This window comes from Mauremys reevesii, linkage group 4, assembly GCF_016161935.1.
Source record: "Mauremys reevesii isolate NIE-2019 linkage group 4, ASM1616193v1, whole genome shotgun sequence".
In the NCBI taxonomy this organism is placed as follows: Eukaryota; Metazoa; Chordata; order Testudines; family Geoemydidae; genus Mauremys; species Mauremys reevesii.
The window spans coordinates 8,183,359-8,196,979 of NC_052626.1; the positions used below are offsets into that span (position 1 = coordinate 8,183,359).

The 13,621-nt window shown below is 50.2% G+C and overlaps 1 protein-coding gene across 1 annotated transcript; it reads left to right on the forward strand.

The window, feature by feature from the left end:
• The first annotated feature begins 954 nt into the window (after nucleotides 1–954).
• PTGDR (prostaglandin D2 receptor) lies at nucleotides 955–12,692 on the forward strand. Its single transcript, XM_039533482.1, has 2 exons — nucleotides 955–2,577; nucleotides 11,010–12,692. The coding sequence occupies exons 1-2, from the start codon at nucleotides 1,762–1,764 to the stop codon at nucleotides 11,205–11,207; spliced, it is 1,014 nt and encodes a 337-aa protein (XP_039389416.1). The 5' UTR covers nucleotides 955–1,761; the 3' UTR covers nucleotides 11,208–12,692.
• Nucleotides 12,693–13,621: the final 929 nt, after the last annotated feature.

Genomic DNA, 13,621 nt, shown 5'->3' on the forward strand with positions numbered 1-13,621 from the left:
TGAATACCCACTTCGTCGGATGCAAGTGCGTATTCATGACTTGCATCTGACAAAGTGAGTATTCACCCACGAAAGCTCATGCTCCCAAACGTCTGTTAGTCTATAAGGTGCCACAGGATTCTTTGCTGCTTTTAACAGATCCAGACTAACACAGCTACCCCTCTGATACTGGGCTTATTTAGTCTGTAGAAGAGAAGAGTGAGGGGGGATTTGATAGCTGCTTTCAACTACCTGAAGAGGGGTTCCAAAGAGGATGGATCGAGACTGTTCTCAGTGGTGGCAGATGACAGAACAAGAAACAATGGTCTCAAGTTGCAGTGGGGGAGGTCTAGGTTGGATATTAGGAAAAACTATTATTTTTTCTGGGTAAGGAATGGTGCCCCTAGCCTCTGTTTGTCACAGAATGGTGATGGATGGCAGGAGAGAGATCACTTGATCATTACCTGTTAGGTTTACCCCCTCTGGGGCACCTGGCATTGGTCACTGTCGGTAGACAGGATACTGGGCTGGATGGACCTTTGGTCTGACCCAGTATGACCATTCTTATGTTATTATTTGGAGGGTGGTGAAGCACTGGAATGGGTTACCTAGGGAGGTGGTGGAATCTCCATCCTTAGAGGTTTTTAAGGCCCAGCTTGACAAAGCCCTGGCTGGGATGATTTAGTTGGGGTTGGTCCTGCTTTGAGCAGGGGGTGGGACTAGATACCTCCTGAGGTCTCTTCCAACCCTGATAGTCTATGATTCTATGAATTCCAGGTAGCTACTTCTTGGCAAAACTGTGCGCAGCAGGGGAGGCACAGGAGCTGTCTTTTTGCAGACTCTGGGAGACCTCAGTGCATCCGTTCACATTCAAGAGTTTCCCTCCGCGACCACAAGCGCCAAAACATCATTCGCGTGCCAGCCCGGGGAAAAGTGCAGTTCCACAGACACCCACAGGCTGCCCTCCCCGGGGCCTTCCCCCACCGCCTCTTAACGTGCTGGTGGGGAACTTTCCTCCGCGGGGGCGAGCGGCTTCCTCCAGCCCGTCGGAGCGATGCTTCAAAACTAGAGCGAAACCTTTACAACCCGCCCCGGCTAGAGCCGAGACCTGGGGGGAGGAAGCTGAAGTCACAGGCGAGCGAACGTGCCTAGCTAGTGTCGGAGCGCGAACCCTTCCGCGGAGGTGGCAGGCTGCCGAGCCAGCCGCGCCCGCAGGCTGATTGGCCGGACGAGTCTCCGCCGGGCGCTCCAGCCCCGTTATCCCGAGCCGCTGGGGAGGCATCGCGGAGAACTGGAGAAGCAGCGGTAGCGGGGGAAGCGAAGCCCGGGAGGCTGCCTCGGGCCATGGGAGCGGGGGCTGCTTATGCCTCCCATGGACCTCCCGGAGTTTTGCCTGGGGTTTCCCGCGGGGCCTCGCGCTGAGTCCGAAGGCGGCTGTGGCTGGAGCCGGCCACGCGCGGTTCCCGTCGCCCCAGCGAGCCGAGCAGACCCAGGAGCCGGGGCAGAGCGGCTGCTAGAGGCGGGGGCCCGTGGCTCGCCCGCAGCCGGGCGCAGCCGCCTCCCGGGCGGGTCTGAGCCCCAGCGCCCGGCCGCTGCCCGGGGGCCCCCCCTAGGCTGCACCTGGCCGCCCCGTCGCGGCGTTCCCCGGACACCGTCCCGCACCGGCAGCCCCCGCGGGGCCGGGCTTCCCCCTCCCCGTCGGGCGCGGGCTGCGCTCCCGGACCCTCCTCCCCGGGGGGCAGCGCCGCTCTGCCGCGGAGCCGGGCTCCTCTCTCGCTCCCCATGAACTACAGCTGCCGGGACAGCCGCACCATCCAGGGCGGCGAGTCGGCGCTGCCCAGCTCGCTGCTCTTCGGCGCCGGGCTGCTGGGGACCCTGCTCGCCCTCGCCCTGCTGGGCCAGCAGCGGCTGCGGCGCGGGCGGCCCCCGCGGGCCTCCGCCTTCTACCTGCTGGTGAGCGGGCTGGCGGTCACCGACCTGCTGGGCAAGTGCCTGCTCAGCCCCATGGTGCTGGCGGCCTACGCGGGCAACCGCAGCCTGAGCGAGCTGTGGCCGGGCGGCGCCGGCGGCCAGGAGGAGCCGGGCCCCCTGTGCCAGCTCTTCGCCTTCCTCATGGCCTTCTTCGGGCTGGCGCCCACGCTGCTGCTGCTGGCCATGGCGCTGGAGTGCTGGCTCTCGCTGGGCCACCCCTACTTCTACCGCCGCCACCTGCGGCGCCGCCGCCGCCGCGCCGCCGCCCTGCTGGCGCTGGCCGCCGCCCTGTGCGCCCTCTTCTGCGCCCTGCCGCTGCTGGGCTTCGGCCGCTACGTGCAGTACTGCCCGGGCACCTGGTGCTTCATCCGCATGGCCGGCCACAGCGCCCCCGAGCGGGGCTACTCCGTGCTCTACGCCAGCCTGCTGGGCGCGCTGGTCCTGGCCATCGGGCTCTGCAACCTGGCCAGCATGCGCAGCCTCTACCGCATGGCCCGCCGGCCCCACCGCCGCAGCGGGCCCCCCGCCGCCCGGGACCCCGCCGCCCCGCGCATGGAGGAGCTGGACCACCTCGTCCTGCTAGCCCTCATGACCGTCCTCTTCACCGTCTGCTCCCTGCCCCTCATCGTGAGTACCGGCCCGGGGGCGGTGGGGAGAGAGCTGGGCGGGAGGGGGGCCCTGATCCCGGAGGGGGCCCGTGCGCCCCACCCTAACTGTGGCCAGCCTGATCCCAAGGGCCGCCTTCCCACTGACTTCAATCCGCGGGCTTTGGGTCTGGCTGGAGTAACATCCCCCTCGCCCCAGGACAGCCGTACACCCTCCTTGTCCCCGCCGGCCTCACCCCTGGCCCTAGCCTAGAAGCACTGGGCAGCGGGGCTGGTGCTTCTAGGGGCACCGGGCAAACGGGAGGGCTGAGGCGCTGTGTACCATTCAGGGGGTCCACTGCACTCCTGCCTCTCCACCCGCGGGGGTGTATTCTGTACCCAGGGATTGCCATGGGTTTAAAATCACATCTACCCTGGCAAATCAGTTCTGAAGGGGCCTAGTTCGAGGGGACCTTTGGAGCGGGGGCTTTCAGGTGCAGCCAGGCAAACAGGGTTTTGGGACCCACCAGTCCTGCCACTGGGCCACTTTATTAGCTGGTGCAAGCCCAGTGAAGTCAAAGGAACTACGCCAGTGGGTAAGCGGTTGCCCACCACACCCGTCCAAAGGGGATCAAAGCTAGGGAGTGAAATCCTCTCCCGGCTGATGTTACTGGCCGGGATTTCCCATCCTGAATCCTCTGCCCCCTTTAGATTCCTCAGGAAGGCAAAAATGGGGCTGGAAACTTAGCACCACTGCCCCGGTGTTAGTGGTGGTCAGGATGAGTGGGGCGAACCCCCTGTAGGTACGCTTGCTGCAGTGAACGAATGCAAGGGAGTGGGTGCAGATAAAGGCCCAGTAGCTCTAACTAGAAGGATGCGGGTAACTTGTTGTCACGACCAGTCTTCTGGAACTTTGGAGGCATTGTTCTTGGGCGAGGAGGGCGGACAGAGGCACACGGGCTGATAAACCAGGCAGCGGAAGGCGCTGGGTGCTGTTGAAAGCTGACCAGGGCAGCAGTGACGGAGGAGGGTTAATTGTTTACCTCCCTGCAACCTGAAATAGGTGGATGGAGCAAGTCTCTGTCTCTGGCACTCCTGCTGACAGCCACAGCCGAGATACCAAGGGCTGAGTGGACAGGGACATTGACCTACCCTCTCAGCTCTGCCGTCCATGCTGAGCCTTTTCTGGGGGAGCAATCTAGCATCTTTCCACCAGCACTACAAACTTTTTAAGAGCAGACAAAGGGGAAAAAAAGAGTGACATGGGCGCCACGAGGTGCCCGGAAAGATTCTCCTCTTAAACTGTGGGTGTGCTCTCACAGGGACCTTAAAAATGACACCTCCTTGCTCCATTTACTCTCTAAGCTCCATGTCTCACTTACTTGAATCGACTAAGAAACCACCCGGTTACTCATAAGACAAGGGACGAGTAAGGAGGTGAGCCCCTTGCAGATTACACTGTGTCATGGTTATCACCACGCAGACTGTAAGATACTTTCACTTCAGAGACAGTAATTAGAAACAACCGCATGTTTACAGCGTTACAGAGTGAGGACAGCAACTCTTGCAAGCTGCCCTTTTTCTCAGGCGCTGTCAACAAAGCTGACAGCAAAAGCTTTCATTCCGGAGTCACACTGTTGTGTGTGACATATGAAGTATAAACAAGGCAACCTGACTTATGATCAGGGAGATTTTGTGCTAAGCCCAGAAAGATCCTATTTTGATGAGTACACTGAGAAGTTTAGTACAAAGTTACTGGCCATCAACCAACAAGGAACATCAGTGTTTGTGTATTTCAGAGTCACTTTTCCACCCATACCCACAGTTTATAGGAGACTCAAGTCTGTTCAGGCATGTGCCCAACGTGTTAACATTGTCAAAAATCTGAAACCTTTAATCAGTCATCATTCACCTTCCACAAATCATTCAAATCTTACCACGTTCTCCTCACACGCACCTGATTTCTTATGCGAGGGAGGTTTTCATGTCCTTCTTTCTAAACATTATCCATTTTATTGATACATGTCTCCAGCACTGGATAACGCTCTGAACTTCATACAGCATTTCACAGAAGATAGTTGGCTGTGCTAACTTAAGAACTACTCCTGCAAACAGTTATGAAATGGGCCACTCTCCTTACCACTTCAAAAGTTATTTCTCCTCCCTTGGTAGCCTGCTGTTAATTGATTTGTCTCGTTAGGCTGACCTCACATTTGGTAAGGCAACTCACATCTTTTCCTGTATTTATACCTGCTCCTGTATTTTCCACTTCATGCATCTGATGAAGTGGGCTCTAGCCCATGAAAGCTTATGCCCAAATAAATGTGTTAGTCTCTAAGGTGCCACAAGGACTCCTCGTTAGTTAGGCATTAGGTTACTTGTGTGTGTGTTCCCATATACTGCAATGGGGTTTAGGGACACACATATTTTGGCTGTCCCTAACACTCTGACTGCCAGAAGCTGGGATTAGACGACAGGGGATGGATCACTCAAGAAGTTGCCTTGTTCTGTTCATTCCTTCTGAAGCATCTGGCACAGGTCACTGTTGGAAGACTGGATACTGTGCTAGATGGACCATTGGTCTGACCCAGTACGGCTTTTCTTCTGGCATTATTCATATGAGTAGGGTTACTACTCAGGACCATGTGGATTTAAATAATCAAGCCCTTATTTTCTATCCACAACTTCACTTGTGTAAATGTGAAAGTATTCTGAAAACTGGCTTAATTCAGTGACCTATCTCATCCAGATCCGTCAGGTATCTTAACACTGTTGTATATTCGAAAGTATGGTTTGGAGGGGAAAAAGCCATTAAATCAAAATGCAGTTACTTTAGTGGTGCCCATTAGTGCAGTTAAGGACGTCTCAATATTAAAAATTCCTTTGTCAGTGATTTATAGCTACAAAATCAAAACTAATCATCTGTGAGATCTGAACCAAAAGAAGAGACTTTGGGGCTGAATTTGGAGGAAAAGATGCCAAAGAAACAAACCACATACACAATTTTAGAAGGTTTTATGTGGCTGGAAATACAATTTGGTAGATTTTGTACCTTTAGTATGCTTCACCCACCTCCCACCCCAGTCACCCTTCTTTAGCTCAGAGAGGTTTCTTTTTTTTTTTTAAGCATAATTTTGCAGGTAATCATTAGCCCTTTTGTTTCATGCTGCAGGTTTTGAAGGAAACCATTATTTTAAAAACAAAAGGAGCATTGTGCTTGGGAGAATGGGTTGTTACCTATCATGCATAACCATTTTTTTGATCAGCCAAAAAGTTAATATATTTTTGGGGAGAGGGGATGTGATGCCACTTTGCATGAGCTGTGGTCCGGTTTAGTCAGTCAATTAGATTTCGCTACATACGTCAGACTAAAGTTTAGGATGTGCAGAGATGTATCTTTTAGCACCCAAACTACATTCTGGAACCTGGCCATATCACATCTGCCATGGACTCCTGTGCAAGTTCAGACAGAGTATCGCAACTGATTTCATCTTATAATCCACAAACAGCTGGGGCAACGTAAATAAGCATCCAAAAGCATATACCCCATTGACAAAGCTGTTAATCCGCCAAGGATAGCTGCTTTTATATTGCACATTCACAGGTGAATAAGCTGCACCTCCACTACACAGCGGATACAGTAGATAGGACAAATATTTCATAGCTTGGGTATCATATTCCTCAGTTCTCTTTTCAGATTCATCGTATGCCCCAAATGTTTTTACCTATAAAATTGAAATGGACTCAGCACAAAACAAAGAGTGTTAAAGGTTTGCTAAGACCACAAAAGGAAGAAAACGCACAGCTGTGTTGTTAGCTGTAAACTAACTGTAAACATCATTGTTTTTGTGGTTTTGTGTTAGCCTGTTAATGGGAAACCCTTTCAGTGGGGTTTTTAATAGGTAAATTTATAGCGGTTCTTCAAGACAATAGACAGTGGTTAAGTGCTGTATTTGTATATGGACTTTCCTATCCTTTTTTAGAAAAGGAGACAAACATACAATGTGATGTTCCAGCTGAATAATACAAGATCCTTATCCCACCTGTAAGAGAGTTCAGGAGTTTTGTTTTTAAAATCCCTGTGCATTGCAAAGGGGAAAACGTTCTTCTCCAAAGTATTGTTATGACCCCAGGATCCAAGTTGTCAGAGAAGTTTTAGCAGTCTCTGGGCAAAGAAGATAAAGCCCCTGAGCTGCACAGAAGTACCATAATCTCTCCTTCAGTATGAACAGTAACTAAAGAAATAGAGTGTGAACCTGAATCTAGTGAAAGTAAAGAGTGGGCATTGTCTGTTTCCCGTGAATAGTGATTATTACATTTACAAGGGAAAGTCAACGCCACATACCAAAACTAAGCCAAAGAAGCACTTTGGGGAGTGCATACGCTCTCATGTGTTTACATGTGTTTTCATTTTTTTCACCCACTTTCCATTATTATTATTTATTTGTTTTGTGGTCGTTCCTAGGAGCTCTAGTCATGGGCCAGGGTCCACAAATGTGCTGCACAAACACAGAACAAAAAGACAAATCTCTACCCAAAGAATTTACAGTCTAAGCACTTAGAATCATAGAACTACAGGGTTAGAAGGGCTTTTTTAGAATCTAATCCCCTTCTGTGTATCCTGTCTACACTTCTGCATCTCACCAGGAGATCACATGCCTCTGCAAAGTAAAACAAAATGACACTAGACTTTAAAGCTAATTAGGCACCCATCTGTACCATTAGGCACCTAATTCTCAGTGAGAGCTAGGCACCTTTGAAAAAAATCTCACTAGGTGCCTCTCTGCATCCAAATGCCTTTAAAAATCTGTCCCTAGACTACGATGCCAGCCTCCAGTCCAGTTCTACCTGATTCTGATCACATTTATGCCACAGAAAACTCTGAGCAACTCCAACAAAGTCAATAGAGTAATCCAGGATTCACTCTGAGGTGGCTGAGGGTTTGTCTACACATGGAGCAATATAGGAATAGCTATTCCAGCATAATTCCATGCGTAGACAAGCCCTAAGACCATAATGGAACTCAAAGGTGATACATTACTGTGTCCACAAGGGGACACTCTTACTGCACAGTAATTATCGTAATACTAAAACGTGCTGAAAGCCAGTATTTTATAGAGATGATGACTTCATAGTTAAAATGATGTGTATTTTTAAAGCAACATTTAAGTTTCAAATCATTCAATGTTGCAAATATTTAGTTACTATAAAAACAAGAGACAAGGTGGGTGAGGTGATATCTTTTGTTGGACCAACTTCTGTCAATGAGAGAGACAAGCTTCCCAGCTACACAGACCTGAAAACGAGCTGTATGTCAGCTCGAAAGCATCTCTCTCTCACCAGCAGACGCTGGTCCCATCAAAGATGTGCTCTCATTCCCCTTGTCTCTCTAATATCCTGGGACCAACACGGCTGCAACACCACTGCATATAAAAACCAGCACATTTATGGTTATGGAATAGGTACATTAAAGGAAAGTCTCAAAATAATAGGCTTCATTTTTCTTTCACACCAATTTTCCACCAGTGTTGTTCCATTGATGTCAGTGGAGTTACTCCTGATTTACACCAGTGTCAGGGAGAGGACAATCAGGTCCAATATGTTCATTTATGTAGGAATGAAAAACAGTCTCACCACCTGCCCATCATCTCTTTGAGATTTTTGCCCTAACAGTTTTTCCAATCCCTAGATTGGAGGCACTCCACCATTTGGACTCTTTGCAGTCTCCAGTCTGCCACAATCTTGCACAGAGGGATTTTGCAATGATCAAAATTCAAAAAGCTATTTTAGCTGCCTGCCCAGAAAGCTGTTGCATGCCACAGAAACAGACCAAAGATGACATAACATTTTACACATCCGGGGGAAGAAATGAATCCAGCCTTAACTCTCACCCAAGAAGCATCGTTATGAATTCTTTCAACACGTACATCACTGGATTGTTTTTATAAACACAGTCTACGATAAATGTACCTTAAGGATGGATATGCGGAAAGAATTCATTGAACTCATGCAGAAAGTGTTTCTACAAGCACTCTCACGTAGCCTAGAAAGGGTTAATGCTAAGTCGGGCCCATATGCAAAGTTTAAGGCCCCCTTTCCAAGGTTTTGCTCTCTTCCCTCAAAAATGTTCTCAGATGGTTCAGCCGTAGACCAATAGTTGTCTGCAGAGACCTGACTAGACACACGCTGCTAGCTCATCCTCCTCATTTCCATTGCCTAAGTGTTTGCAGGATTGGGACCTCACCTTGCTGTTTAATGCAACCAGTGACGGGATTTCCTGCTCCATTAGCAATTCCATTTGTCAGAGGATTCTCCAGATCAGTGGTTCTCAAAGCTGGTTCGCCGCTTGTGCAGGGAAAGCCCCTGGTGGGCTGGGCTGGTTTGTTTACCTTCTGCATCCACACGTTCAGCCAATCGCGGCTCCCACCGGCCGTGGTTCGCTGCTCCAGGCCAATGGGGGCTGCAGGAAGGGCGGCCGGCACATCCCTCAGCCCGCCCTGCTTCCCACAGCCCCCATTGGCCTGGAGTGGTGAACCGCGGCCAGTGGGAGCCGCTCTCGGCCGAACCTGCGGACGCGGCAGGTAAACAAACCGGCCCGGCCCGCCAGGGGCTTTCCCTGAACAAGCGGCGGCCTGGCTTTGAGAACCACTGCTCCAGATGACCTAATTCCCGAGCTCAGGTTTTGCCACTGCATAGACATCTCTTTGTGCTGCATCAGAAAGGAGGCTGTTTCCTTCCCCAGCTGCACTGTGTCCCTATGATCTGCCATGTTTTCTAACACTAAATAGTTCCTTCTACGATCTCTTTCCCAGTAGTTATGTTTCACAGAGATGGGGCCTGATCCTCCTCGCCCACTGGGGGAAAAATAAATCACAGTTAAGTCGATTGAAGTTAAGAGAGTTACGTGAGTGTAAAGTGAAAGGAGAATCAGGGCCATCACGCCTTTCATTCAAGCATTCAAGTCTTCACAAATGTGGGTGCTATTATCCCTTATGTTAGGGACACCCTCAGACTCTGTCGCAGGACCGGGATGTGGCAGTCATGCCCAGCGGTTGGAGATTCCTAACTGATGCAGCAAGCCTGGCTGGGGCTCTGATCTGCCAAGAGTAGCGGTGCCGGGGCTCCGCTCTTACATGCCCTGGCACAGATTAAGCACTGGTTGTACCAAGGAGTCAGAGCAGGAGTCAGGCCGAGCCCCAGGGTGGTCAGTGCCAAAGGCAGGGATCAGACCCAGGTTACCTGGAACGAGCTGAGGCAGGGAGAGGCGCTGTCACAGCCATGGGCAAATCAAATGCTCTGAGCAGCTGGGGAGTTGCTGCTGCTGCTGGGCTTACGAGCTGGCCAGCTGACTCTTCCCACAATCACGGTGTAGCCGATCACCCTGTCCCAGCTACTTTGCACTGCCCTGCTAAGGATCCCGGCGTGGTATAAAGCGAGTGCAGCCGACTGCACGTCACCCACGCCCCTCGCCCATGTGGGGCACGTGCCAGAGCACACAGCACGCTGCCTGATCCTTGGGCAGAGGAGCTCTCCTTAGGGGACTGCTCCAACGGCCGTTACGTGGAGCCTTCCTTAAAGCTGCCTTTAGTTATGCTGGGGACTGTTTTGTTTCCTGGCGGCGCCAGGATCAGAGGAATGCAAAGGTTGCTTAGAGCCACCTTGCCTTCCCCAGCTCAGCCCAGCTGAGGATCTAGCCCGGGGAAACTGAGGCACGGATAGTTTGGAGAAACCAGTTTATTTCCATCTTAGGAAGCAGCCTTTACACGTCCTTTAATTTGGCACAAAAGTTCATTCCCATAGGAAGGGCAAAACCATCCTCTCAGATCTGCATGTCGGCTGATGACATCCAAGCCTGCGACACCGGGGCCTGGAATAGAGATTGAATGGGGGCGTTGATTAGTAGCCAACGCACAGCCAGAACTATGGGCCCCTTCTCACCTCATGCCAGTGCAACGCCATGATTTCAGTGGCACCAGTCATGAGAGATGGAGATCAAAATCAGGCCGTTTTCCACATGAAACATTTAGTTTATCAAAACCCGTCTGTGTTAGCCTTCAAAGCTAGCCCCATGGACCTTACCTCTAATCCGCCGAGCACTCCTGTGCTCCCCTGCACACCAGCTACTGAGTCGGTAAGTTGTTAAACAATGAAAGCGTATAGGGCCAGATCCTCCATTGGCACCAGTGGGCATGGCCCCATCACCAGCTGAGGATCTGGCCCATGAAGTGTAATGATGTGCCCAGAAACTATTATTTTGTTCTCTGATCCCAGATTGTTTACTGACCGATTCATCCGCCTGCCCAGTTGGTGTTAGTTAAGCTTGATGTCGATCTCAGCAAAGCGCAGGCTCAGAATGAAACATGCTGATTCAGTGCTGGAAAGCAGTCGAGTACGATAATTGCATGTAGGGCGTTTACTCGAGTCATTTACGAAGTGCTGTACTTTATAATAATTAGATCTTTTTATGTAAAACAGGTCCGTGCTTATGTGGGAGCATTTGCCGCTAACTTTAATGAAAAGGAAGATCTTACGGCCCTGAGGTTTCTGTCTGTGAATTCCATCGTGGACCCCTGGGTGTTCATCATTTTCAGGACATCGATTTTTCTCAAGTTCTTTCATAGGGTTTGCAGAAGACTGAATTCTAAAAAAGCCACGACGCCTCGGCTTCTATGAACTAGGCACCGAAGCTGCAGGAGTGAAGAGGTTTCTGCTTTCTTTGGTAACTTGAATCGAAGGAATATTGTTCCAGTAATTGTTTACAGAATCAAACCGATCACACTAATTATGCCAAATGTTGTGATTGTGACACATGGCTCTTCTAGAAACACTGTAAGAAAATATAAGACTGCATTGTGGGGAAGGTGAAGTGCCTTAGCCGCTCTGCTGTGCACATGCTGTACGGAGAAGAAGCATTCCTCCGTTACTGCATTTTTGCCTTTCCTGGCACAGACTGGAACTGAAAGTTTGTGGTCATGTGAGTAACAGTGAATCTTACGATGTGACAGCACTCCGCTTCCCAGAGAACTTTGTAAAAAGAATGTGTTTGTGGTATAAAGTGCTGCTCTCTGATTCTTCACTCCTATCAGAGTACAGCCCCGATCCTGCAAGGTGGCCCCGTTGCCTTTGGGGGTTCCCATTGATTTCAACAGGCTGCAGGCAGACAGACGTGTCTACCCACAGGGATCTGCTTGGAGGATCCAGGCCTAAATCAGGAATCACCGAAGTCTGATAGGGAAAAATAAAACTCTTCATTTTTAAAAGAAATAAAAGCAGTGTACAGTTTCTTGTAGCTGCCTCCCCACCCCAGTAAATTGATCTTGTCATCCAGTAGCCAGATAGTATCCAATGCACCGTACATACAGCGTCAGACCCAGCAGCAATGATTCTCTGGGCTTGTCTGCACTGTCGAGTCAGCTCCAGATATAACTCAAGTGCGCACACAAAAACCTCTAGCCTGAGTGCTTGAACACAAGCTAGCCGGCCAGGCAGGGGTGGGTGGGCTGACCCTCCAGCGCTGCTCCCCTTCAAGCTAGCAAAGCTATTTTGTGCTGCTAATACGAAGGCTCTGTGCTGCTGCAGCTCTCGCTGGGGCTAGTGGATAATGCTCTGCGGGGAGGATGAGCCCTTTCTCCTGCCTTAGATTTGCACAGAGAACTCCTGCTGGTGTTAGAGACAAGGGGAGTTCTTTGGGCAGAACTCCTGCAGTACCCAGCCCCAATGGAACCTGCAGAGATCTACCCCACCAGCATATCAGGGCGGGAAGGGACCTCAGGAGGTCATCTAATCCACCCCCCTGCTCAAAGCAGAACCAATCCCCAGACAGATTTTTACCCCAGTTCCCTAAATGGTCCCCCTCAAGGATTGAGCTCACAACCCTGGGTTTAGCAGGCCACTGCTCAAACCACTGAGCTATCTCTCCCCTCCCAACTTTACTCCTCTGAGTATTCCATGAATAAAGTTACGCAGGGGGGTAGATCTTTGCCAGGCTGGGTCTTAAGACAGTAAACAGGCTTGCAGTGGGGTAATGTATTTACATTTATATACTACAACTGTTCAAGTGCTTTAACTATTCACTGGGGACAAACAAAGGCTGAAAAATATATCTTACAAAGCAACATCATGTTGCATTGTACGGTTTGGTCAATAAATTATTCTTTAGCCAGCACTGAGATTTATACCTAGTTTGTGATTTCCATTGTTTGGTCAACAAACATCACTGATCTTTTGCTTTAATGATGGACGTTTATGCGACCTGGCTGGGAATTATTGTTCTCACCTGATGCATTTTAGAGAGGCCCTCTCCGAGGCATTGTACAACGTTGACAAGTTACGGTCAGGTGAGTTCAATAGCTAGTTGGCTCACTGCAATTATTTTAATACTCTCTGTATGGCAAAATCACTTGATGATTCCCTGTTCTGTTCATTCCCTCTGAAGCACCTGGCATTGGCTAGATGGACCTCTGGTCTGACCCAGTAGGGCCGTTCTTATGTTCTTAAAATAAGCAGCAATTTTATGAGCAAAGGCCCAAATGCTCAAAATGGGAGCAGCTGGGGGAACAAAAAGGTCATTTAAACTGAGGTTTGGTCTCCTCCTGCATCACATGTATAACTGCCATTAATGCTGATGCGAGTTACATACATGTATCAAAGACAGAAACAGCCTTACAGGAATATTTAGAACATGAGACCATGCAGGTCTTATCGTGGTCCCAGTCTGGTAAAGGGTGTGTTTCAATCCGTGTTTACTCGGCTAATCTATACACAGGTGCAGTCTGGTTTTACTGTCGTATCATGTGATATTTATTCTGCTATATCTGGGCTGGAGTGAGAGTTTTTACAAGGAAGAAACCTGTGCAAATATTTATTGTGAAACTTTGTACTTTAAAGGAAGAAACTTGATGTAACTGTTTCACATCAGGCTGGGGAAGACTTGTCACATTCCCATAGTCTATGAAAGATTGCGCTTGGCACGCATTTCAGTAGGAGACTTCCAGGGCCTCCCCTCCACCCCAGGACGGAAGAAAGTCTCTGTTTGTCTAGGGCCCAGTGATGAGATAATCCAGCCCTGGTGGTGACCCATCTAGAAC